The sequence below is a fragment of the Ciconia boyciana genome, chromosome 4 (genome assembly GCF_034638445.1).
Source record: "Ciconia boyciana chromosome 4, ASM3463844v1, whole genome shotgun sequence".
Taxonomy (NCBI): domain Eukaryota; kingdom Metazoa; phylum Chordata; class Aves; order Ciconiiformes; family Ciconiidae; genus Ciconia; species Ciconia boyciana.
In genome coordinates, this window is record NC_132937.1 from 96042042 (window position 1) to 96069785 (window position 27744).

At 42.8% G+C, this 27744-nt stretch overlaps 1 protein-coding gene across 2 annotated transcripts in view; it reads left to right on the forward strand.

Moving 5' to 3' along the window:
- The first annotated feature begins 302 nt into the window (after positions 1-302).
- VCAN (versican) overlaps positions 303-27744 on the forward strand; it is a 115747-nt gene continuing 88305 nt past the window's right edge. Inside the window, exons 1-3 of one of the 2 annotated variants that reach the window (XM_072860701.1) lie at positions 303-569; positions 8439-8514; positions 17370-17741. In XM_072860701.1, coding sequence (XP_072716802.1) covers positions 8445-8514; positions 17370-17741 — 442 coding nt within the window. In that variant the 5' untranslated portion in view covers positions 303-569; positions 8439-8444. The remainder of the gene's footprint in view (positions 570-8438; positions 8515-17369; positions 17742-27744) is intronic. The other variant, XM_072860702.1, reaches the window with a different exon arrangement.

The following is a 27744-nucleotide window of genomic DNA, read 5'->3' on the forward strand; positions in this document are numbered from 1 at the left end:
AGGGGACCCGTCCCGCCGCACGGGCTGCGGCTCCCCGGTACTTTCGGGGCCGCTCCCGGGCTGGGGTCTGCGGGGCCCCGAGGGCTCCCCGAGGGCTCCCCGAGGGGGCGGCCGGGCCGGGTGGCGGGAGGGGGGGACCGGGGCGAGCTGCTCGGCGGAGGCAGGCGCTGGGGGCTCTCCTGCGCCCAGCAGCTGCGGGAGCTTTGCAAATTGCAAGGAGGCTCTTGCAGAGCTTGTGAACCCTCCTCTCCCCGAGCCAGCGCCCCTCCTCTGCAGCGCTGACGGTACAACGATATAATAATGATGGGTGGCTGAGGCTCGCATTTGAACTTGCAGGCGAGCTCCCTTTGCCCACAACTCGGTTCAGGCTCCGCTGCTCGGAGTCAGGTGCTCGCCGGCGGGGAGGGAGGGGAGACCGAGCTCTGGGAGAAGGGGAGACCCCGGAACCACCGTCTCCTTCCAGCACTAACGAGGGGATTTACTCTTTCATGCGGCCACTGGGATCTCTGGACTAGCCTAGCCACCACGTTGTGATTTTTTGCAATCTCTGCAATACGCTACCTTTTAAGGTAACTATAACTCTTTTAATGCGGGTTGGTTTTTTTGCGGTTTTTGGTTGTTTTTTTTTCTTTAGATATGATTGCCAGCAAGCACCTAGTGTAAGACTTAAAACGGTTGTTTTACTGCTGGTACCTGTAAGGACAAAGAGTTGAACTGCAAACCTTTAGCGGGAGAGAATAGCGATGATTGGTGAATTTAAACAACCTGGGGTAAGTTCAACGACACGTGGGGGGAAAGGAGAAGGGATGCTCGGGGACCCACAAAAATCCCCTGGTGCGAAGAGGAGAACAAAGAAAACTAGGAAATAAAAGACTTTGGGGTGGGACCCCTGACAGAAGTCTTTGGTACTGGTTGTTTGAATGGCCGGGAAGGTAGAGCTGCACCTTGGTGTGCGATGGGGCTCAGGAGGGAGCAAGGAGGAAGCTATTTCGACGGGTGTTAAATACACAAAGCGCCCGTGTGGCAGGGGCGACAAGAACGGACCTTTCCTCCGGCCACCAGGTTCTCTTGCGCGGGGAAAACCGTGTGCTCAGCCTCCTCCGCTCTTGTGTGTTCCCCCATCCCCCTTTTTTTTTTCTTTTTTTATTTTTTTTTCCCCCTCTTCCCTGATGTTCCTGGAAAGCTGCTCGCAGGGCAGAGCGGGGCTGAGGTGCTCAGAGAGCATCTCTGCAGAGGAGACGGAGAGCAGGAGTCCTGTGAGCCACATTTTCATTGCTGAAAAAGGGGGCGGTGGGTGAGGAGGAGGATCACAAGGTCAGTGGAGCAAAACGCCCCCTTTTACACCCACGGCCAGCTTCTCGGGGCACGGGCACTGCCTTCCCCGGCCGCTCCTCGGGATTTCGCCTTTGTTTTACAAAGAAAAAGTGAGAGCATCGTGGAAGGAATTAAGGGAGTTTCGACGGCGGGAAAAAGCGGGTGGGTGTGTGTGTGGGGGCGGCATCGGCAGAGGGTCGGGATGCCCGCGGCAGGGGATGGGACCCCGCGGGCAGCCTCCATCCGGCCCCCGCCCGGGCGGGCCCCAGGCACCGTCCCCACACAAAGGGGCGACGGGGAGCGGGCGAGGGCCGGGGCCAGCCCTCATTGTCCCCCTTGTCACGTCCTCCCCGGCCGCCCCCTCTCCCTCCGGGCACCGGCTTTCGGGATTAAGCCCCGATGGCTTTTCTTCTCTTTTTTCCCTTTTTTCTTTCTCTCTCTCTCTCTCTCTCTCTCTTTTTTTTTTAAAGGAATGAGTGTTGAAACGTGTTGCAGAAGCCCATCCCAGGATGGAAGAGTGTAAATGTTGGGTGGGTTTGGGGTGGTTTTTTTGTGGACCCCCCCCCCCCGCCCCCCCCCCGTTAAAAAGGCTGAGTGAAAGGGGAAGTTTCCTTCCCAAAAGGAGTAAGACTTGGCGGAGCGAGAGGGGCGCAGCGCCCGGCGGGGAGCCCTGGCCGTGGCGACGATGCGCGCTGGCGGGGCGGACCCGGCCGCCCCCGGGACGCGCTGTCGGGCAGGGCGGGGGGGAGAGGCTCTGCCGGGGCTCAGCTGCGGGGGTCGCCGACGGCCGCTGCTCAAACGCGTCCTGGGTCGGCCGGGGGGTCCCCAGGCGAGCGGAGCGGGGGAAGGCAGGCGGGGGCCGGCGGGGAGCGGCGGGCCGGGGCCGGGGGGTCCCGCCGCAGGCGGGCGCGGCCCCGGCCGCTCTCGAGGAACGGGACGGGCCGGGCGCGGCGGCGGCACCGCGGCGCCCCCTGGCGGCGAGCGGCGGGCTCGTCGTTTCTGTAGTCGCTCGTTTCCCGCCAGAGGGCTCCGGTTTCCCTCACCTTCAAGAGGAGGGGGGGAAAAAAAAATCTTCATCATAATAAAATAATTTTTAAAAATTGTCGCCGCGGCGTTTCGGGCTGTTCCTCGCGCTCCTCGGACCGACGCGGGAGCTGACACCGTCGATGGCCGCCCGGCGGGTGGTGGTTGACAGCAGGGCGGAACCGGCGGGTTTCTCGTCTCCCACCGGGCCCTCTCAGCGCCCCGGGCCGAGGGCGTGAGGCGGGCCCGGGGGCGCGGGTGCCGGCTGAGGGGGTGTAAGAGCACCCGCAGCCTCCTGAGCCCCAGGGCTAACGCCGAGGCTGGACAAGCCCGTAAGACGCGCTGAGGAAACCCTTGTCCAGCCAACACGCGGGCCCTTGTGCTGAGCCCCGCGATGGTGGTGCGGAGTCCGTGGGTGCCATGAGCTGCATCTTTACGTCTTTTTCCCGTTGCTGCTCCTCACGTGTGCCCCGTGCTCCCTTCACCGTGCTAGTGGTGTGGGTGCTGGGGAGAGGTGGGGCAGAAGAGGTCCACAGCTGTCCTGGTGAGCAGGCTGGCAGGTGAGGAGGCAGAGCCTGCTTTTGGGGTGATGCCGGAGGGAGCACGGGGGCGTGCGTGGCTCCACAGGCACACGAGCTCCGGGACCTCGCTCCACGCACTGCCTCCCACAGTTTTCCACTGTGTCTCTGTGAGGCTGTCCGAGAGCCCGGAGCCGCTTTTGGCATAAATGAGCGCAGGCCTGGGAGGGACGTCCTCAGGCAGCAGCTTCTCGGCAGCTGCCAGAGCGAGGAGAGCCAGAACATGCTGTGCTCTGGTCACTTTTCCCGTCTGCGCCTCTGCCTGTGCTTGGGGCTGGAGGCAGCGCCGCTTGCCTGGGGAAGAGTTCCCCCTGCGACTGCTGGTGCTGGAGGTGGTGAGGAAGGGATGGTGCAGGTGCCCCTAGGACCTTCTCGGAGGCCTTAGGAGGACCTTTGCAAGTGATGGGCTAAGCAGACGCCACTGAAGAATGAGATGCAGGCCAAGTCCACCATGTGGCAGCACAGCGGGCTAATTAATCACATGGAAGAGACGGTGAAACTGGCAAAGTTAATTAGGCAGCGCTTACGGTGAGGTTGATACATGTCAGCAATTAACAGTTAGATGGCATAAAAGGATCAAAGGACTGCAAAAACAAACAAAAGTGCAGACTGTGCATTTGAGAAAGGATAGCAGTTGTGAAGTTTTTAGGCAGAGCTCAGAAGGTAGCAAGAAGGTGTGCTACATCTGGGGTTGGTCATTTCTAGCTTGCTGGGGTTTCACTGGAAAGCTGTGTAATTTACTGTTTTACCCGTTAGTAGGAGCAGCAACCTCAATTCACTTCTCTAGTGCCAGGTTCTGTTAGGGTTCCCCCCCCCCTTTTTTCTTTTTAATTTTTTATGTGAACCCGACTTTCACTATGGAGGCAAAGAAGGTCAATGGGCAGAGGCTGCTTTTTATGTGTTTAAGGAATATGTCCAGCTTTCACAATACAGCTGTAGAGCATGTGCTGAATCAATCTCAGTGTGACCTGAGAAGCTGCAGCCTTTAAAGACAGTGTCAACTCTATGAAAGTAGCTAATTTCTCATTGTTCCAACTTCAGAGAAATTGGGAATAGTTTTTGGATGGTAGATTTTAGTCTGTTCCAGACCAGCACAATTCATTTTCTTAACCTGGAGTTTAAAACAAAGAGAGACACAATGTTTTCCCATCTGGTTAAATTAAAATAGCATTGGTGTGAGATCAAGCTTACATTGTAAACTAAACATGAACTGGAATTTGATCAGAAGTTATTGCTCCTACGAGTTTTTGCTATGGTAAGGGAAGGTAGCAGTGGCTGCAAAAATAGGAGCCCTGCTCTCTCTTCACAGAGAGAACCTCTGCTGCTCGTTTTTAAAGATGTGAAGTTTGCCAAGGACTTGGCATCTTTTGGTTAAAAGACGCTGTGCTCAGGGTTGCATCCAGTTTAAAAATGTAGTGCAAATTACTACTGTAGGTCGGTCTGCCTGTAGTAGCTCCTAATAAAATGGATCAGTCCAGTTGGAAACTAGCCACCAGGCAACCCAAGTTTGGTCACATTAAGTGAGATACTTTTTTAACAGAAGGTGGAAATTAAACACTTACTCAAGTCTTGCAGTCCTGAGTTGGCAGGATTTTCTTACTGTGTCCATACTATTGTGGCTTTCTCTTATTCTAGGTGTAGTGACACCAAGGGGAAAAAAAAAAAGCTTGTGGAAAAAGGTATGGTTACAAGGATTTTGGCTAATTACAGTGGACTTAGGGGCAGTACGGCAGCCAGCCAGCGGAGGCCTTTGTAAACTGTAGAGTGCAGGAATGGGAAATACAAACCAGTTTTAGAGCAGAGATTTTGCTCAGGAGGCTGCACCGTCTGCTGCAGCCTCTGCCAGCGAAAGGGGAGGAGGCAGGAGCAGTCACATCTGATAGCGGTGGCCTGGAAATGTGGGGAGCACTGCGTGGGAATCGGGGTGCTAGGTGTAAGCAGCAGCCTCTGCCTCGCCTGTGGCTCTTGAGGAGGATTGCTGGTACTGGGTCTGCAGAGCTCTGCTTTCTCCTAAGCCAAGCTGCCCTGGGGCGCTGAGTGAGGTACTGCTGCTATGATCTGCACGCTGTTGTTTGGAGAGGGTGGCAGGAGTAATTGCACAATTAATTCTGGCAGCTGTAGTGGAACAGCATGCAGTAACCCAGGAGTGTTTATGGGACCCCACTGAAGACTGGAGTGTGAAAACCCTCGTGCATGGAGGGTTGCATGGGAATCATGCTCGTGAGCCTAAGGGCTGAAAATCGTACCCTTTCCCCAATGTTTTTCATTGCTTGAGTAAGCAGCTTGGGGTAGAGGAGATTTAGAAAAAGAAAAGGTTGAGGGAGGATTTTCCAGGAGTCGGGTGGGGATTTTTGGCAGGTGTCTCATATTAAGCTCCATGCTCAAACAGTGCAATTTTTTTGAGCTATCCGAGCTCTTGGTGCAGCAGGTGTAATTCCTGCACTACTCAATATGCGGCTAAATAGCCATCACAGCCATGAATGCTCTCTTCTGTACCAATGGTTGAGTTCAGCGGTCACAGGATATCTTGAAAATTATCCTTCCACAGCTGTCTTTCTGTTTTCATATTTAATTGTGGGTGTGTATATTGTGTTTAGTGACTGGAAGCTGAAGATGTGAGTTTTTTTTTCAATAAGATTCCTCAAATTGCATTTGTAATGCAGTCACCAACACGACGTTGGAGGATCTGTGCTTGTGCGCAAAGCGGAGAGGAATGGGAAGATGAGGTCATCCCTGTACTCTGGACTTGTAGCATAGGGCAGAAACTTGGGGTTTGTCATCTTACCAAACGTGGAAGCAGTTACACCATCTCTTGTCATGACAGTGTTGCAGTGAGCTTCTGAGGGCAACAGGCCTCCCATTGACATGTGCCAAGTATGCAGGTACTCCTGGCCAGGGCCGGTGCAGTGGAGCAGGTGGTGGGTGCAACATGCAACCAGCCCTGTTTAGCTGCAGCACACCCGTCTTCCAGGAAAAAGAAAATCCTTTATTATTTTTCTTGGCAAATCTCTTTGATTCCGTTGTTTCTGGTCACAAAAGCCAAGGTGGCCTTCTAGGGGAGGAGGGAGATAAAGCGTATGGGTAAACATGGAAAGCTAAACTTGTAAACAGTTTGTTCTTGATTTTTTTGTTTAGCTGTTGATGTAGCCAGTGTGATGCATGGGAAACACATGTGGACAAAACATCTTAAAAGAAGGTCTGGAGCCACTCTGCTTTCACAGGGGCCAGAGCTTTTGCATTGTCTTGCAGGCGGGTCCAGCATTCACCGCCTTTGAAGGTGGAGAAGCCTGTGGTCTTCTTATTGTGCTCTCTTCAGAGTGCTTGTGTTACTGAAAGCACTAGTCTGCAGTGGCTTTGGTGCTTGAGACTTCCAGCAGTTTCAGGATACAAGGGTTGTGCACATCTGTAGGCTCATCATGACCTCTCATTTTTTTTTAAATGTTGTGTAATAATGAGAATCATTTAAGTGTTTATCTAAGCAAACACGTGACTGTCTGTACTTCAGAGTCGGTCCATTGCATTAAAAGGACTTCGATGTCTGCAGCTCTTATCTTGTGCAATCTCCTCACTCTTAACAACCTTCTACAGGGAATTACTAGGGCATACATAGTATCCCAGGGCACAATACAGATTTTTACAGTTAGTTATTAAATAGCCACTTTTGTTCTCTCCATGTACAGCTTGGCTTGTGTAAGTGGAGGGAGAGATAAAACTCTGGCTGGATGATGTTGGGGGTATACGTTAGAGTCTTCAGAAAAAGTTTTATGGCAAATAGGGCCCTAACTGAATGAAGTCAAAGAAGTCCTGGTTCTTGTTTGGGACTCAGTCATAAAAAGTGCAAATTCCATGAAGTTAATATTGCAAAATAAGTGATATCACATTATACACTCAGCTCTATTGAACGGCTGGAGCAGAGATGGGGCGGCTTTGGCAGCATGCAGTCTGCTCTGCGGAAAGCAGCTGTATTCTTTCCTCCACGCCCTGGGAATAGGTTGCAGCATATGTTTCCCAGTGCAACCAGCCAGCTCTGGCCATCCACATATAGGGAATGAAAAGCTCTTGGGTTTTCAGCCCTTTTGGGTGGGAATTTTTAACATGATGCTGTTATGTTAGAGATTGCCTCATTAGAAAGGCTTGGTTTGAGATGTTTTGCATCTTTTCTGAACTGTTCAGCCATTACAGGATAGATGCCAATTCACACAGACTCGTGAAGTTTGGGCTGCAGCTGTAAGCTGTGGAGAAAACTTTCCTGAGATTGAACACGTCACCAGTAGTTTTCTGAAGATGTTTCTCTGTGTGTCTTGCTATCATGTTCAGTATACCTTGTGGAGGTTTTTGAATGTATTAGTTAAGTTTTAACCCTAGAGCATTATATGTAACTACTAAAGAACTAAAATGCTAACGTAAAAATGCTAAAATATGTATGTGCAATACAAGTTCCATAGTTATAATACAGATTTATGTCTATTAAATTTCTGTTTCACTGTTCCTTAAAGCAGTTCCACTGTAATCTCTCTTGGACAGGAAAAAACTATCAGTTCAGGTTACTTGCCCAAGTAAAGAATCCAAGTAGCATATTTTGACAGCAATATCAGGAAACTCAGGATTTTGTGATAAAAATTTTTCAACGGCAGTGTTTGACAAACTATTGCTGAAAGTTATTTATTACGTTGGCTCGATAGTATGTATGTGTAACTATACGGAAGAAGGACTATTTATAAACCCTTTATAGAAGTTGACTTTTATGGGACTTGTAATGCTTTTGTTAGCGAACTTTTGAAATTTTTGGGATATTTACAGATTCAACATGTGTAACTAAGAACAGGAATAAAGATGAAGATGTACTATTATGAACATGCAATATATTTTTAGGTATATATGATATATGTGGAGAACTTTTCAGCTGTTAGAAGGTGGAGCCTATAAAGGAAGTGAGAAGCAAACCCAAAGGGAACTGACATGTCTGAGTATCATTCTGGACTCAATGACCTGAAACTCATTATGAACTTGTATTCGATAGGGACACATTGTCTTTATAATAAATTTCCACCATAAAATATTATATCGAGAAATCTTGAAAGCAGGAAGTCATCTGGCAACCTACTTAGAGATGGGAGGGATCATAATGTGGACATTGACTTGCCATCAGCGTTCAGGAGAAGTTTGTCATGGGAGCTCCTTCTGACATGAATCGGGTTGTTAGCTGTTGCTAAATGAGAGGGTAGTTTGTGTTACAGACATAAAACTACCCAGAGGTTGGGTCTGAACTGGCAACACCACACCAGGAAAAAGTCATCAGATTATACTCATATACTGCTACCACTGCATGGGAATAAATTTAAAACAGTGAATAAAATGGCAGAAGATCAATATATTAAGAATTATTCACTGTCCTGCTGAACATATTTTTAAAGTAGATGCCTGCTTCTAATATCAATGACAAATATTGATGTACTGAGTTACAACACCTGATAAGGACACAATGCAATACTAACCACTTACTCCTTTGTTCTTTATTTGTAGGTCAAGATGTTGTTAAGTATAAAAAGTATCTTATGGATGTACTCTACGTTAGTCATAACATGTATGCTACCTAAAGGTAAGTCTGTTATACACAGAACCATTTATTAAAATTCATTTTAGTGGTCCAGTCGGTAGGGTATTTCCCAGGACTCAGGAAACAACCCAGACTCAGGAGATTCAGTTTCTGGTCTTGCCTCTGCCACTCTTTTTGCTGCAGTGTGTAACTAACTTCATTTCCATGTTCTCCTCATTGCCTTACTGATGTATATAGAAAACTCTTGGTGGGTGGGGATGTTTTTGACAAGGTTTTTACATGCCTGTCTGATGTCTCCTGAGGTTTGTAAGTGTCATTACTGTAATTCAAGTAATAATAAAGAAAGTGCCATAGGATTACATTGTGTAAAGCAAAAATAAATTGCCTTCTCCAAATATTCAAGAATGCATTTTAATCTTTTAACCTGTGCTTCTGAAATGTTGACCTGTTGGCCAGTTATGTCTTGCACCTTCATTTTCAATGATCCACTAAGGAGCTCCTTGCAATAGATGAGGTGAGGGCTGATGGGGAGGGCTTATTTTAGTGGAGGGCAGACACCTTCCATGGGAGCCTCCCTCCATGGTGCCATGGAGGGAGCAATGAGCAGTGCCGGTGGCATGGGAGGAGGAGCAGGTTCCTGGGACAGGCCTAGCCAGGCTGCAGAAGTGGTGAATGAAATGGGGGAGTTTTCGGGCTACAGGAATACTGGTTTGGCATACCTCCCAGTCGGATCCCAACGCACGTGCTCCTGTATGCTGCGCCACAGCAGCCTTTTGTGTCTATAGGTCACAGCTCACACCCTCGCTGTATTCAGGGTGAAAGGTGCCATGTGCAAGTGGGATACAGGGGAAACCAGTAGCCTCAGTTTCTGCTTTGCTCTGTGATCTGCCAAGGAGCAGTTGGGGACATGCCTCTGGAGTGGGCAGCCTGGCTGCCCCCCCTGTTGTGGGGGGGCTGCCATGAGCTAGCCTGGTGGCAGGTCCCTTGGCTGCTGGGGTCTGGAGCAAGGACGTTTTAGGGCAGCTGCAGGTCTTTGGTTTGGGTGGAAAGGAGGAGCCCTTGCTACTTCTCTTGGTGATTACATGCTACCACTAAAGTATGTATTCATGTGTGGTTGCCATGGTTATTTGAAAGTTTGAGTCAAGCCTGTAGTAAGGAAAAGGTCCCTACAGCTGCTGCAGACTCACAAAATTGGGATAATAGCTTTTCCAAGCCTCAAAGCAAGATTTTTCTTGTTTGGGTTTTTTTTTTTTTTTCCTTCTTTTCTTTCCAGGAACTCCTCAAACTGACTTTAGCCTTTGGGAAAATCAAATGTACTCATTTTTTTTCCCAGCTTGAACACTGTTGCTAGCAAAGTCTTTAGGTAGTCGTGTAAGATAAAGGAAAAGACTGTTGTGCTTAATGGAGCCAACTAAAAAAAAGTGGGTTTTTTCCCTCAAGCAGGTTGGGAGCACCATCCTTTACTATTTCCCACCATCACTTCCTCCTTAAAGCTGGTTTTGTTTTTCCATTCTTCATTAAACATATACCAGGCCAGGACAATTAGACTTGTCCTCAGGGACAACAGACTCAAAGCTTCAGGCAGGGGGCAAGCCACTAAAACTGAGCTTCCATTTTCTTATTCGTGGAGGTCTGAGACTGATTTGGTTATTAAATGTCAAGCTTTTTTTCTCTCCCCAGTTTTTTACTTAGTAAATTATCTGTAAGTGTAGACGGATGTATAGATCTTGGATCCACAGCTGACAGTTAATAATTTGTTCATATGAAGCATTCCAAGAGGCAAAGTAAGTGATTGTCAGAAAAGGTCATGGACTTGCAATGTAAGTCGACACGGTGAACTTGGAAGTTTTTATCTGATAAGCTACTTATACTTAAAGGGGGCTTATAAGAAAGATGGAGAGAGACTTTTTACCAGAGCAGGACAAGGGGCAACAGTTTTAAACTGAAAGAGAGTAGGTTTAGACTGGACATAAGGAAGAGATTTTTTACAACAAGGGTAGTGAGACACTAGAACAGGTTGCCCAGAGAAGTTGTGGATGCCCCATCCCTGGAAGTGTTCAAAGTCAGGTTGGATGAGGCTTTCAGCAACCTGATATGCTGGAAGATGTCCCTGCCCACGGCAGGGGCGTTGGACTAGATGGATCTTCAGAGGTCCCTTCCAACCCAAACCACTCTGTGATTCTAAGTTATGGCTTTCTTTAAGGCAGAAATGTCTGTTTTTAAGGTATAGGAAAAGGAAGAGCTGCTAGCAATAATTAGTCAGCTTCAAAATGGAGTAAATGGTAGTACATCACTCACACAAAGAGAGGTCTAAAGATAAGATTTTACCTGAAAATCAGCTTTGGAATGGAGAACATGTAAGGAGATAGAATAAGTAAGGCAAAGGAATCTGACGAGAAATTTAAACCTAACATTTCTGTTATGACCTATTGAAAGTCTCTTCATATTTACTTAGGGCATAGTTCCATGGTCAGTCTAATTGCACATACATTTTAGCACTAAATGGGATAGTTCTGCCCTTTTCCATCCCCCAGTGGAGTTTGCATGCTTTCCTTTGTGCTGACACTAGTATTTATGTGCGGATATGGCCAGCTGAATCAGGTAAATGACTTGTTTGAAAGAGCACACGGCATTTCTTGCAGGTTATTTTTCCACTGGATCAGACCTTTGATCTGACTCACTGCCTTGTGCAAATGCTAATGCTGGCAGAATTGAGGGATTGGGAGTACATGACTGGAAGTGGGGAGGAGTGGGATGGATCCTTAGGGTGGTAGAAGATGGGATGGCACCTTTAGATGTCCCCTGACTTACTCCACCTTTTATCACCTCTTAAATGGCTCACGTTGTCTCCAGAGTAGAATTTTTAGTACTTAAGCAAGTTCCGTATGAACGTCCCGGTAAGGGCTTCTCGGGAATATAGACCAGGTTCTGACTGGTCCTTATTTGCCTGAATCTTTCGGAAGGAATTCAGAAAGACCCTTATGTTCCTAGAATACACTGTGAACTTTGTGGGGATTATTTTTGAAGTTGGTGGCCATACTTTTGCCATAGAGAGTCTTAAACATGTTCAAAGTATGGCCATGGTGAAGAAGACAAAGATGAAAAACTTTTTCTTTTTCATGAATTGATCCAAGGGAGTCTGTGGGATCAACTCATATCCTTCTGTTTTGTAGAAATGTCAGTCAGGTTGTGTAATAACATTTTTGAGGATGAGTGTTACAAGATTACAGACAATCTTTACAAGTACAGCTGTTTCTTTTGTTTAAAAAATACTAAAAAATAAAATATATCTCTGCATTTTGAAGAGTTAGACATCTTAAGTTTCAACTTTTTTCTTTTTAAATCCTAAATTTGAATAGAAAAACTGAAGCCTTGAAATCTTTCATTACCATGATTCCATTCCCACAATGGATTGGATCATTCCATATGATTTCATTAAATTTAATTAAATAGCTCAATATGATGCATTGCAATATTTCCTTTCAAAAGCTTTCAGGCAAAACTGTTCTGAAAGTTTAAAATTTTTCTTTTGAGAGTCATATGGGAAATTTGTAAAAATCAGCAGTTATTTTTAAAGTGTAAATCCTGGAATCTGTGAGTCTTAATATTAAGTCATAACAAAACTGAAGCTTAATTTAAAACACAGCAAGTTATAAACCTGCAAAGTTTTATGCGTTCACCACTAATCATTATTCCTGTCTTTGTTTTCCCTTCCACTCTCATCTTTGTGAATGGTCACATTCATAAATACCTAGCAAGTTTGCATGGTGTGCTCTTTAGATTTTATGTAGCAACAAAAGTATTTTTCCTTTGAGGGCAAATTGAGAATAGTCTTGCATGGCTTCTTTAAGACTTTAAATTCTCAGAGGATGTGTGTCAGGAAGGCAGCAGGAAATACGGTGTAAGCTTCTGCGGTCGCGGGAGTGCCCCTCTGTGAGACCTTTGCTGTTTGCTCTGGTACATGTGAAAGATTAATGACAGAAGTTCACGAGCAAGGTTTACGCCTACTGCTAGTGTGACATTTACTCACTTTGAGCTAGCTGGTGTTAGGATGTTGTAGTTTACAAGCTGGACCTTGTAATTATGATCCATGTTGGAGTTTATTTTACCCATTTTAAGCAACTATTTGTCATGCCATGAGTGAGTATGCTTTCGTGAAAGCCCTGTAATCCAGAAGACAGTAGAAATCCCCTAGATTGCAGTGTGTGATATGTTCTTTCAAAGGTATATAAATAATATATCAGTTTAAACATCAGTTTATCTGATCATGTTTGTGTTCTATATGTGCTATAAAACATGTGTGCATGCCTATGATGTCTGCATATGTTATGTTGAATTCTGCAGTTGAGATTTACATTTGTGTGGCTTCCTGTGATTTTCTTGTAGAATATGAAGGTAGCCGGTTCTTCTTCATGCTATGCCTCCTTCTCTTATTCTGCCTGCTCAGACCACAAATCACCTGGTAAAGAACTCAGTGAGGGTTTTTACTGGGTCTCAGTCTGTTACCTCTGCTGTTAGAGTTTCATACAAGTTTGTGTAAGCGGTGCATTCATTTTAATTTATCATTATCTTCATTAAAAGATTTATGGTTAATGAAAAGACTTCTCTTAGGCTCAGTGTTAGTAGTCAGATTAACAGAACACATAATTTCATTGATCCTTTCTATTGCTGCTGGTAGGCAGGGCAGTATACCATGTGTCTAGGAAGGTTGTTGATGAACTAAAAAATGAGATTCAGGGTTTTTTGTCTCATAAATTTGGCTTAAATTATATAGAATTTTTTATTCTTTAAGCATGTGGTTTTTTGTCTACATACTCAGTAGCAACATTCTGTTCAGTTAAGCTTAACTAACCTCTAGGCAGTGTCACTTCATGTAGGGCATTCTTTTCTTCAGACTTCTTGTCCATTACAGACCTACTGGTCTGGTCGTTATGGTTAATGTAATACAAAAGGGCAGAATTCTGTCTTTTTTTTTTTTTCTCTTTAGATTTCTATTTTAAGGGTTTTGTAACATTTGCAACAGAAAAACCGTAAAAATTCTAGGGAAAGAGACTTTGTTCTTAAGCAAGAAGTTCTTCTGTAGTTTGTCTCCCACTTCAAAAGAAAGATATCAAGCTACGTGTCATTGGTAGGATAAGCTGACTTTGCAGCTGAAATGGTAGACTGGGGGACCTAAGGCAGTTTTGCTGAGGAAAAAAAAAAACATGAAAAGGCAAGCTGGAATTTTTTTTTTTTTAAAGAGTGTGCTACATGCCATCATCCCCATGATAAATTGATACAAATGCATAGCCATAGCTTCAGGTTTGGAGAAAATAAGACAGTAATAAGTTGTGGCAAAATCCTACCTAGTAAGTTAGGCCTGACAGGACTGTCTTCTGTCAGGACACTGCATGGGAGAAGTTTTCATCCTGCATTCCATTCCAGCTACTTATTCTGATGCTGGAGTTATTTAGTATTTAAACAGGGGAAGACAACAAAAATACCCAACTGCTAAGGCACACTATCTACTGAATCTGCCGGTAATCTGACTGCATTGTGCTGCTCTTGGCCCAGCTCTGTAGTCCCATCATCTTGTACAAATCTCCTATTGACTTTGCTGGGAGTTCTGCCAAGATATATGTTTGTCGCCAGGTGATTTGGACTTAGCTATGTATTTTATTTCTTTATTGTCTATGTATTTTCTGTAATTAGGCATGAGTGATACATATTAGTTAGCAACAGAAAAAAATACTTATATTAATTGCCAACCTGCTTAGTAATTTCAAAACCATCCTCTTGTTTAAGAGTACATGATGTTACAAGTATTCTAGGCCCTTCATGGCCACATGGAGATAAGGTATAAAACAATGTTGGCAAATACCTGCTTTTCTCAGTTTTTGTCCAATTTACAAAGAGTTACAAAATGTTTTGTTCATATTTTTGCCTGCCATGTCCCTTCTAAGGAACAGTCTATCACATAACATTGATAGTGGCCTAAAAGGAGACATAACATGGAGTATAAGCATAGGGAAAATGCTAAAGGAACAGAAGGGCTCTATGGATTAATAGAAGATATTGATGCTTTCTGCATTGGCCAGTAAATTCTGCTTGACTAACTAACATAGACTGCTGCAAGAAATCAAGCTTTTTGGAACTGTGCAGGAACATCACTTAATCGTATGTTTCAATGCCAATTTTTTTTTTTTTTCAGTAGGGAAAAGCTTCTCCCCTCGTCTTCTCCCCTCGTCTTCTCCCCTCGTCTTCTCCCCTCGTCTTCTCCCCTCGTCTTCTCCCCTCGTCTTCTCCCCTCGTCTTCTCCCCTCGTCTTCTCCCCTCGTCTTCTCCCCTCGTCTTCTCCCCTCGTCAAAACAAAGAGTGCTTTTATATAGTGTTTTATAATGCTTTCTACAGTTAGACAGGCATGTTTGTAGCTACATGGTCTCCTATTCTGGGACGTAGCCCAATTTAGGATAGATCTAGTTTGCATATCATGATGATAAATTTTGTTTGCCAACGGTTTCAGTCTGCTGATGTGAAGACATAAAGTTTAAAAAGAGGAAATTTCCTCAGCGTTCAGTGCTGATATTCCAGATCACTTGTAATCAGAAACAACGTTCTCAAAAGTTTATTAAAATTCTGTCAGTCAGGATAATTATAACTAGGTCATTTTTCATTTAAGAAGTTCCTGTAATGTATACAGATGACAAGAGATCATAATAAATACTAAATATTTTGAGACCGATTTTAATCTCCCAGCTGTGCAATTTGGCAGTAATTCCAACTTGCAACTAATAGGACTGAGTATTCATTCTGTTTCTTTATCTCTACCCCATTGTAACTCAGTGAAGTTTTAATAAATTAAAGGTGATATAAAAGGTAGTGGTGTTTCCATACTGTACATCTTCAAGATAATATCAGCCCTTTCTAGTTTTTAGCAATCTATTCACCCTAGGTGAGTTTAGTTTTTATTTCATTATGGAAATTAAAAAAAAAAATCATCAATGGAATTTTTTTCCTGAAGAAATGTGTATGCAATCAAAGCTTTTGAGCTAGCCTTTAGTCTTCAGTAACTTCTACAGGCTTGTCTTCACGCCTTGTGTAATTCTCCAGTCTTCAGTTTTATATTGGACCTGTTTTGTCTTTCCCTGTTTTACAAATAGATTCTTGCTAGGTATGGGCCCAAAGTGTATGAAGTGATTAGTTTCTTTGACTATTAAATGTGATTTGTACCGGTCTCTGTTTATGAGTTAATGGAAGAATGAAAATCTTACCACATGCCTGAATCACAAGAGTGAGCATCTTGCTTGTAAATGTGCTCAGACAGTGCTGTTCCATGTGAACTTTTCAGCTGAGCTTTGGATGCAACACAGCTGTTTTGGCACAGCACTACCTCATTGTTGTTATACTCTCTCTAGTCTAATCAGTTTTGATACAGTCATCTTGAATGTATCTGCATTGTGTTTCCAAGAATTTCTAGTTAGGTAGGCATGGATGGAAAGGACCTGAGGACTTCCATTCAGACTTCTGGGTCTTCCTTGGTCAGTCCATTTTTGTTGTTGTTTTCCTAGTTAGTACTTTATTATTAAAATGCTTGGCCATCAAGCTGATGATTCTTGTATTGAACCTTTTTAGATAATACTATTAATACTTTATCCTGTATAAAGTAATCTGTCTGTTAAGAAATCAACTTAGTGAGCAATTTTTCCCTTTTCCCCTTCTTTCTTTTTCCCCCCAAAAAATCTTCTACTCTTTATGGAGAGATTATATTTTTGATGACAGATAAATAGCTAGATAATTTTCATGTGCTGGTGTCTCCTATTTCATGTATCACTCTGTTGGTGGCTAGTATTTGAAGTTATTGTATTTCTAAACTTTACGAATCTTAGCTCACTTCAAATTAATGATCAGCATGTTCTACCTTTCAAAAAATGTTAGAGTGCAGGACAGTGAAAGAGGTAAGATAGATACTGTTGTGCATCCTCATTAAGCCATTCTGTATGGTGAAATAACATTACGTAAAAAAATAAATCTAACAGAAATCCTCTCTTCAGACAGTTGCTGTGTGCAGGCTGGATGAACAGTAGTCAACTTTCCCCTCAGGATATTGTCAGATGGAAACATTTCACTGTAAAGTGTTTGCAGCTGGAGATGTCATAAAAAATGATAAAGGTCCTATCATGTCAAGTCTGAGCCAAGTAGGGACTTTCTGTGTGCTTTACTTCCTTCTTTGCTTTAACATCCTGAAATACCTTATTTCTTCAATGTGTTAAATTCCCTGAGGCTACAAGGAAATAATTTTAAAATAATGACTATTTGGGAGAATCTCAAAGGCTTTTGTTTCAGCTCTTATGCAATAAAAAGAGTTAACCATTGAAGGAATAATGGAGTAAGGGTTGTCATGTATGCAAAGTCATGGGCTATGTTTTACTCTTAGGACAGGAGCAAATGAACAAGGTACTGTGAGGTAAGGACAGGTGCAAACATCAGTAGCTCCTCTGTGTGCATGCTTTTGGCCAGCAATAGATGCGAGATAACTCACCATCTTTCACTCAGAGTGGTCTTCCTCCTACAAAGTAAAAAAACATAGCTTTTATAGTTCATCTGTCATCTACAATTTCAAAACAGTTTCCGAAGAAGGTCAATAACTTGGTGACTATAACAAATGGAGAAAATAAGTCAGAGAGCAGTGAATTAAATTTGCCCAAACAGAAAAGGGCTCCATCAGCAGCCTAGGATATTGTCAAATTCTTTTTTAGCTTATACTAATCAGTCCTGTTAGAAATCAGCTAAGGTTCATGGGTTTCTGGTCTTGCACGTCTGTGAATCGTTAAATAACAACAAAATGTGTCTGTTTCCGATTTTGCTGTGCCACTAATGTGATTTCTCCTTTCTCTCTCCCCCCTCTCTCCTTTCTCTAGTTAAAGCAGAAAAAAAAACCCTGGTAAAGGGATCCCTCTCTGGAACTTCAGTCCTGCCATGCTTCTTTTCAACCACACCCACTATAGCCTCCAGCTATGCAGCTGAGTATCTTCGAATTAAATGGTCAAAGGTTGAACTGGATAAAAGTGGAAAAGATGCAAAAGAAACCACAGTCCTGGTGGCCCAAAACGGCAACATCAAAATAGGTCAAAGCTACAAAGACAGAGTGTCTGTTCCGACCCATTCAGAGGAGACTGGTGACGCTTCGCTGACATTCTCTAAGCTGCGTGCAAGTGATGCAGGGGTGTATCGCTGTGATGTTATGTACGGGGTTGAAGACACACAAGGCATTGTATCATTGGCTGTTGAAGGTAAGGATTTATCGATTTCATTTGTAGTCATCAGTGACTCCAGTTAAAACAGTAAAAGTTAGTATTTAACATATAACTGGAAAGCATTTAAAGGAGCATCTTTAGCAATTTGCCCTTCCTTAACTGTTCACTCTTCCCATTCTCTTTCTGTCTTCTATTTATTCTTATGAATCTTTTCCAATCTGTAGCTGTCTCATTTCTCACTTACACCTTTGGGGAGGCTACTCTTGATTCCTAGAGTAAATGCTGTTTGCTTATTCTCAGAGTAGTTTGATACTTTGATTGGGTTTATATCCTTTGCAAGACAAACTCCTTTTACTTCTTTGGGGTTTGTTTGGGGTTTTTTTAGGAGATAACTCTAAAGTCCTCTTAAACCAGCCCTTTTGAAACATGATACATATTGTACTAATACATCTGTCTGAAAATGTCAGTGTCCTTACAAGAAAATAGACTTGGCAGGCAGAAGCAGTTTCTTTTTAATTGTTTGTGTAGGATGAAAAGAAGCAACTGCCTTGCTACTGGAGCTGTGGTTGGCCTATCTTGCCACTTGACGTACAAACCATAATGCCAACAAAACTGGGAGCCACTCTTTCTGCGATAGGAATTTCAAGCACAAAGGAAGAGTTTCTTTTGTCCCAATAATAAAGGTTGGATAGGTAGGAGGAAACCCATCTGGCAGAAGCTGCAGGAAAACAAGTAAGGAGGTGGCTGCTAACGTTCTTCCATGTGGAGGATCCAGGGCTAAGAGTTTGCCTGCCATCACTATAAGGAAATAGCCTCCAAAACTTTGAGGGGGAGAAGTGTACATGTAAAGGGATAGAAGAGACAAGACTTTCAAAACCACATAAGTGGCGAAAGGAGCATCTGATCTACGGGTGTTTTTCTCCTAAGAGCCTGCCTATACAGCATGATAAGTACAGTGTAGAGACCGTTCCAGAGCTTGGTGCTATAGCTCTGTCAGTTTGGCACTGAGCCTGAGCTAGCAAACTGCGCTGAAAGGCAGGACATATTAGCTCAGGCTCTGTGCCATGTAAATGCAAATTCTGGACCCAAATTGCTCTGTGTGCTTGGAACAGCACTGTGCTGTGTGGATGTACCAGCTCGTGTGAGCCTTAGTTTGGACTCTGCCTTGTACTCCTTTGCACTTAGGTGTTTTTTGAAAGTTCAGTATTTACTCAAATGACTGAATCCCAAAACAAACATTAATATCTGCTGCTGGAAATTATGGCTTTGGCTAAGATTTTTTTTGTGAGCTTAATACTGCATTGTTCTTCCAATATGCTTAACCTAACTTGAACAGTCTTTCGGCATTGATTCAATGAAAGGTTTGGAAGGTGTGGTCTTAATTTGGAAATGCAATAAATCAGTGTAACCATTAATGTCTGTATAACTTCATAAACTGTTTAGTCCTAATGGCAAAAGCAAAAGAAAACCTGGTTTGAACATTATTTTTCAGTAACTAGTGTACCTGGCATTCCTTATTCCTTTTCAAGTGCTCCCTTGATTACATATCTATATCCAGAAGCAGCAGATGTTTACTACAATAAAATATCTGATGATTTATGGCAATACTTTATCTTCTGTAGTTAGTGCTCCTGCAAAACACTCTAATGAGATGAACTGATCAGATTTATTTTTTTTAATTGAAAGAAAATTTCACACACACCACTTTCTTGCTGTGACTGTTCTTTTCCATGGTTGCTTTAATGTCAAAATTTCATGAGGGGAAAAAGCCAGATCTTGATCCAAATGGAAAATAGCATTGTTAGACTGTCATTTCTGCACTCCATTCTCCATTTTCTACATTAGAGTAAACAAATGTCATTTATCAGACTCATAAGGATTTCCTGTGAATGTTGCTGCTCAAATATTCTGCCCTTATTTCAGTAAGGCTTTACAGGTTTTTTTGTGATTTCAGCTTTTATTAAAAAAAAAATCAGTCCGAAATGTAATTTATTTCCATTGTGTTGTCTCTCTGAGTCTGTACCCAATCTGGTAACAATTGCAGAGATGTGATCTTCTGTACACTTTCTTTGTGCATTCTTTGCTGCCTGTCATTAGTGTGGTGTGGGGAGATCTTTCCATGTTAATTGTGGTAACTTCAGAGCTGACAGCTAGCATGGTTCAGCACTGTGCTTTGGTCAGCTCTCCCGGCCGGAGCTGGGGCTGGTGCTTGCAGGGCAACCATGAAGTCCTGGTAAAATTGTCACCACTTTTGCTATTCTGCACATTTCATGCTCATCACAAGTGAAACATAAAATGCATTTGTGTAGCACTCTTCTTCTGAAGACTGAGCAGGCATGTGTTGCTTTAGCTTTTCAGTGGATTAAAAGTATGCAGAAAAAGTGGTAACTTTGGCTCAGGTAGTACTTGCTTGATCATACAGCTTAACCCTAAAGTGAAGCAGAATCATTTTATTAAGGATAGGAAGCTTCTGCAAAATTCCCTGTGTGGGGTAATTTAGGTGTGGGAAGAAATGTTACTAATGCTTCAGAAAGCAACATTCATCTGTTTCTTTCAGTGCCAACACTGTTATGTGTGTTAAGTCTAATTTGATAAATTTCTCAGAAATGGCCAAATGAAGTAGGCCAAAGCTTATCTGCATTGTTCTGCTGAAGTAGATGAAATTGCTCTTTTGTTGTTATGATGACTTTATGAAGTTTGTGTGCTTGCTTGTTTGGGTATTTTTAAACCAATGCAGGACTTTAGTTCTAGGTATTTTCAGGACTTCCATTTGTTTTACGGACATTCCCTCATTTGAAACTTTCAAACAAAAAGCATTCCAGCATCAATGAAGCCAGGTAGATAAGCTTAGACAGCTGTGCTGTTTGTTTTTCAAATGAACCCTTGCAAGTAAGATAATAGATAACTGGGAGAGCTAACTTGAATAAGAAAAAAAATACTGTAATTGCTATTTCTATCCTTTCATTTAGGTATGTTAGGAATATAAAACTGCTCTTGAACCCATTGTGCATCAAATGAATGTATTTTACCAGTGATGGGATGTATTGTGAATGAAAAATGGGATTTCTAAGAAGAATAATTTTCTCTGTAGCACATAGTTTTTCCCAGGTTAAGCTGTACAAGATGAACAGTTGGTATTAGTCATTGAAAGTAAACAGTAAAACTTTTAATGTCTAATTTTTTTTTGCCTGAATCTCAAGACCAAGGCTGTCTACAAAGGATGTGTATAATTATGCATCTACTTTTTTTTCTGTGTAGCTATCACAGCAGACAGAGAATTTGTATGTAAATATCTAGTTAATTTGCTATTTTTAGATGCCAAATGAACTTCTTAGGTTCATAAAACTCAGATTTATATGTTATTAAAAACAGTATAAATATTAGTTTTACCAAGAAGATGGGATGTAAATACAAAACTGCCTTATTTGACCATGACAAACCTGTATGTCGGTGCTTTGACTCAAAATGCTTCAGCATCGAATCCTACCTTGCCATAGGATTATTTATATAGGGTCTGAGTAGAAGACTTTGTTTTTAATATAATAAACTGTTACCTAATTTACGCTCTTCGCAAATTAGGCCAAAACCAAATTCATGTCTGTACCGTTTCACACAAAAGATCTGTCTGTCCCAGTGTCCTGTTCCAATTAAAGCAGCAATAGCTGATACCAAAGGGCAAATGTAACTGTTTTTCCTGTGTACTCTATTGCTGTCAGAGACTTGTCACCCATGGACTTCCTGAGGCAGAGGTGATGGCTTTGTGTTAGACAATCCTGCACAGATTTCCCCCCCCCCCCATTTGTTTTTTGGACATATGTAAATTTTTAGTATCCACAGCTGGACTCCTGGTTAAGCCACCGCTTAATCACTGGTTAAGTTAGTTATTATTCACAAGGAAGATATACATGTTTAATCACCCATGTTGCCTTTGTCTCAACATTGCATATTTCTACTTCATCCTTTTTAGACAGGTAAAACCTTTCTAAAGAATGGCAGGATCTTGGAAACTGCCATAATTCTGTGCTTTTTCTTTGCTTTGCTTATAGGCAGAACTTATGCCAACTGCTTGGGTATCAATACCTGCTTATATTCTGCTCACTAGGAGCTCAGAGACATCACCGAGACACTGTGGCTTAACATGGTATCTTGTATCCGCTGAGCAGTGCTTACCCGTATGTGCATCATTAGCTTGTGATAGAGGTGGAATAATTTGATTTGAACTCTGTTTAAACTGCTCAACTTAAAGCTAAGTTTGAACTGCCTTGTTTTTACTAGGGGCATAAGAGTGGTTGTGTTCATGTTACTAACTGGGGTGACTCAGTTGTGTGTACAGTCCTGGGGATCTGATCTGGGAAAGTCATAGCAATGTAGGACTAGAAGGACATGCTGGGTCACTTAATCTAGTTCCTTTTGGTATCGCAAGTAACCATGTTACGTGCTGTGCTACATGCCTTTATTTATCCCGAAATCAAGCCAGAGCACCCATTCACATGGGTTATCAGGCGCTTTGCATATTTCATCTCTAAGATCAGTGTGGTTAGATTGAACTGTACCCTGTATGTTACTATTTTCATTTTACAGCTGGTGAAAGTGTAGGGCAGAGGAGTGAAACACTTAATTTTAGCCCATGCAGGAAGTTTCAGGGCAGCCAGATGCCTGCCCTGCTTGTTAATCGCAACCGCAGAGCTGTCCTTGAGGCAGGGGACAGCACCAGTGCCGATAGGTCTGCAGGCTCATGCAGAGGGGCAGTTTCATTGCACTAGATACTGCCTTTCCTGTTACTAATTGTGGAAAATGCTTTCCTTACACCCTAATTGCTGCTATAATTACATCGACCTCTCAGACAGGGTTATTTTATGTTCAAAATGGATCTAACAGTATTACAGTGTTATATGCTTCAGCTTCTTACAAGAAGAGAAATATGCAGAACAAGTAATTCATATTCATTTTTCCTGCCACGTCTTGTCTTCCCTGACTTCTCTGCACATCCCTCTGAAATTTTCCCTTTTTCTCAAGAGCAACTCTTCCTTTGTCAGCTCTTGTAACTTTATCTTTCTACAGTGTTTTGAGCTTTTCTTCTGACCCTTCTTGATGTTATTAAACCCAGAAGTCAAACTGTCTCATGATAGGAGTCCTTGGCCTCACAGTTTTTGAATGCTTAATGTTATTTTGTCTTCATTCTTAGTTGTTTCCTTGCCACTGTTGTATGAAAATGTCAGGTCTCGGGAGCCTTCAGTTATGTGAGAGATGGTTTTCACTTCTCTGTAGCTAACACCGAGCTTCACACTTTAAGCTGCTTTTGAACACTGGTGGGTTTTCACTGTATCCCAGTAGAGACATTTGGGAACAAAGTGGAGGTTGATGACCAGGAGGTAATGCCTTTGAAGATCATCCCCAAGTGTTCACTTGCCTGCTTTACTGGACACAATTTAACAACCTTGACTTGAATGCCAAGTCTGAAATTAGGAAACCTGAAATCAGGGTGGGATTTATTTCACCTTCAAAAATTTAAGGTTGTGCGCCTAGTCTAAGCTAAACACACAGGCACATGCTAACTTCAGCTCCTCTCTGATGAGAGTCCTGGGTGAGATGAGCTCTCTGGCAGTCCATATCCCTGGTCACCGATTAGAGAGATTTAGATGACTAGTTTAGACTAGACTTCTAACCTTTAGGCAAAGCAAACTTTGAGCTGAATCCCAGAAAGGATTTTATAAAAGTGTTGCTGTACCTCTCTATGTCCACATTTATTCCCTCTCTCTAGTTATAACAAAGTCTGCTTGTATAAAATAGTTTTGAGATTCCTAGAAGTGCAATGTAACAGTACTCTTCATTCTGGAACATAATTGAATATTTAATGAAATTCTTGTTTTGTGTGGTGCTATGATATTGGGCAATAAAAAATAACTTGTATGACCAAGTGTAATAAAAAAGAAAAAATCTGAACAAACCACTCACTTGAACTGATTTTTTGTTATCCTCCTTGGAGATGATTGGATTTAAAGGGATAAAAGTGGCAAACGGGATCATTTCAGTTTTGTTGCTCTTTTTTGATATCTTGTCCATGAATGTTTTTTACCAACAGTGAGGGCACTTTATCTTTTCCTCACTGGTATTTTGGGAGACTACTGTTTTCTTGGGCCTCATTTTGGTCGTTTCTGTTTGATTCTGCTGCAAGTCTGAGAGCCGTTTTTAGTCTTTCTAGTTTTGTTTTGTTTTTTTTAAAGAAAATCCTAGGCTTAAAATACTGACCTTGTTAATGGAAAGAAGCAGCAATTAGGGAAGCAGAGTAGATGGTAATTCACATTTTCCTTTTTATGCAAACTCTTCTTTCTTGCAGGCATTATAATGATAATAAATGGGAGTTGTTTCCAATGTGGGAATGCTGCCACTCAGTTGTGCTGTTAGCCCTGAGAGATTGTGTGTTGACAACCTAATTGATTTATTCTCTCTACAGCCAGAACTCCCCTTCATTATCTCTTAAGTATGGCATTTGAAGAGATGCTTTTATTTAATCTTTTAGACTTATCTGTCTTGAAACCTTACCGTCTCTTGATGTTGAACTTCCGTGCTTCCTTGCTAACTAAATTAACATGGGCTGCTGCATTTTTAAGATTGTGTTTTACTCTCCTGCATCGTGGATCCCAAGGAATCTCCGACTTCTGTAGCTGGGAAGGAAAGAGCACAATGGGTAGCGGCCATCAAAGGATGGGAGAGGGAAATTTATTTCTGGGTGAGAAAGGCCCAGGGTCTATGTGCAATGCACGTCAGGAACAGGAAAGCAAATGTCTGATCAAGCTGCCATGTCGCTCACATAGGGACTGGGAACATGGCAGCTGAAGAGCAGCCTGGTGGGGTTTCTGCATCAGGCTGGAGGTAGGACCTTTGGTGGGAGACCTCTGAGCCCAGGCAGCACACAGCGTGCCTTCACATGCAGGATGGTGGAGCAGGGCCAGTACTAATGGCTAAACTGGTTTTAGGATGTTGGCCATCCCCCAGTATGAGGCTGTGTATTTTTTTGTTTTAAGTAATTTTCATTTAAGTAGCAGTGCCTTGGCCTCAGTGAACACTTAGGTGACCTAGTACGTTGCTGTGCAGAGATAACGGGGTGGGGCAGGTGATCCCACTGTGTATTGAGAGATCAATACAGATGTAGTAAAGAAGTCCACCCCCTGAGAAAAACACAGGTAAAGCTTAGCATCAATCACCTTCCTTATCTGGACCAACTTGATCAGAGGAGGTCGTGTACACCTGCACACAACTGCGTTGCTCTGTGAGGACGGACACAAAGATTATGCACAGAGGAGCAACGTGTGAGTTAGTGCAAGAAGTCTCTGTCCCTGGAGAGCAGGAGGTGCTGGGGCTGACAGAGCAGAGGGGTTGGTATGCACTTTCTCTCCCCATGATGAGAAGTTCCCTGAGGCATTTGGCAAGGAAGCTCCTGCTGATGTAAGGCGAGCCTGTTCTTCTCAGGTTGCCAAAGCCTATGACAGGGGTCAGTAGATGGGTGCAAAACCTCAAATGAGGAACACAAATGAATTATTCATGCAGGAAGCTGAAAATGCTGCCCTATTCCTTCCTTTCATACAGTGCTCAGTCCTGTAACCCCTATTTTGGCATGTATTTGTAATGTAAATTGTCTTCTGCATTAAAGGCAAGGAGGATCAACAAACTGTGTGGTAGCTTTGGCAGTGGGTTGGGGATTATTTCAGGGGTCTGCACCACAGTGGCTAAGGTTTGAACATAAAAATTAACAGAATAACAACCACTACCATCATAATCTTTTCTCTTTAGATATTCTTTGCTGTGGGAGACAACTTCTGAAATTTTAGCTTTATGTGCCTTCAAGAATGCATGTTGCAGCAGTGTGAGCTCACTAGTGAAAGTGAACTGTAATTCATTAGCCATACAAGAAACCCTTCCCGTGCAGTTCCACGAGGTTTTGCTGCATGATACTCTGGCAAGTAATAATGCAAAGTTGCAACCCAAAGGTGTGAAACCACAGAACCAGGCTTTTACCTGTGGAAGCCCTAGTTTGTTAAAAGTTAAATACTTACGATTTTGTTTTCTGGTCTAAGACAGAGATAAATTATTAAAAGGCATTCCTTCTTGCTCAGACAGAAGTGAATTTTGGATGCTACAAATTACTTTCCTGTGAGTGCTCTTTTCTTGCAGACACTGCTACTCCTTCCTGTAATTACACTGACTTTGTTTGCCAGATGTTCAGTGACAACGTTATACTGCTGTAGTCTGTTTTCCAGTTGCTTTATTTGTTCCTAGGACAACTCCTTTCTTGCCTTTTCCTTCAGAGAGGAAATACACAAAGGGAAAAAAGTCCTTTACAAATGTTTTAAAGTGCAAAAACTCGGACAATGGATTTTGCCCCTCTCTCTCTGTCTAACTGAAACAATGAAAGTCCTGCGCTTTAATCTTCTTAGCCCCAGGGGGTCTTCTAATTATTGCAGCTGTTGCACAGGCTTATACATACTGACGTCCTCCTTCCCATTCATCTTGGAGGCTCTTTTATGTCCATTAGCTCCTCACTGGAAATGGAAGAGCCTTCAACTCTTAAGAATAGGTGAAGTTTACCTTTTGGATCAGGGTGAGGAGAACAAAGCATTCTCCAAGTTCCTTTCCAGGATTTACAAATGACCAAAGGCTCTTCTCAGCACTGCAAAAGCTACTTTAAATTAGCAGTGATATTAACTCTTTAGTCCTTCCTTATTCAGGTGTCCCATGGATTCCAAATGTATGCCAGCTAGGAAGGGCAGTGCTTGCTTCCAACATCGAAGTGAGAGGCAAGATAGCTGGTAGTGGAGCATGCACTTGTATATTTAAGCAGTAGGAAGCTTTAAAAAAATACAGGCTCAGAGAAATATGTTGCCATCTCCTGCTAAGCTAATGAACCTTTTTGTGGTTGTACTGAGAAGCAGTGCTCTTGTGCCCAGTTGAAGTCATATAGCATCAGTTAAGCAATCTCGCAAAAAAAACCCAACCCAAACCAACAAAAAAAGAAGCAATTAATCTAAATTCATATAAAATACATTTTAATTAAGATTAAACCAACAAATTGAATTAACAAATTGCTTCACATACTTGGGCATTTCTGGTTCGACCATGAGTTATAGAGTCAGTGTAAAATATTGTATGGTACAGAAAAAACAATGCTACCAAAAAACCCCCAGGTTTAAAATGTTTGTATATATGCAACAAGAACATGCAGCAAAGCCAGATGCCCAGCTTGAGAATATTATTGTGGGTTCATACTTATGAATCAGGATAAATGTTTTATCTGCTTCTGCTGTGAGCTCTGTAAAACTTGCCCATTTCTTATTTCTAGACCCAGAACAGCAAGCAGGTCACTTGAACTCCAATTTTTATTTACTACTGTTCCACTGAATATAGTAATGCTCATTTATACATACAGGTAACTTGCTCACAGTGCCAACCAATGTTACTAAATTCTGTCTATATTAAAATAAATATTTGAATGCATACCACAGCTTTAAAAAAAAAATCTCCAAATAATATTTTTGTTATTTTAAGCTTTTAAATTCCAAACATGATTAGATGCTGTTGCCTAACTCTTTTTATGTTGTGAGGTAGTACTCTGTGTTGGACATGTGGTAAAGGACTCTGTTGTTTAGGGTACACAAAGCCAAATACGCGCGCACACATGTATACATGTCTGTATAAATATATACATGTATGTATAAATAAAGTTTTTCACATCTTGTCACATAAAGTCTTTCACATCTACACAATGTAAATGGTATGTAAATTTGCCCTAACCAGGCAATGGAGGATGGCCTATAACAAAGAAAGTGTGGGGATACAGGAGCTAGGAAAGCTATCTCTCTGACATTCCCTTTCAATCTCTCCTGGTACAGATAGTTCACGTTAATAAGAAAATGTGCTTGAGGCTGTGCTTTAGCACTGAGGCTGTCTGGAGCGGTATGGCCCCCATCCATGCTTTTAAGCTCCTTTGGCTCCCACCACAGGATGAAGATGCCCATTGGAAGTTGTCCCTGGTCTTCGCTAG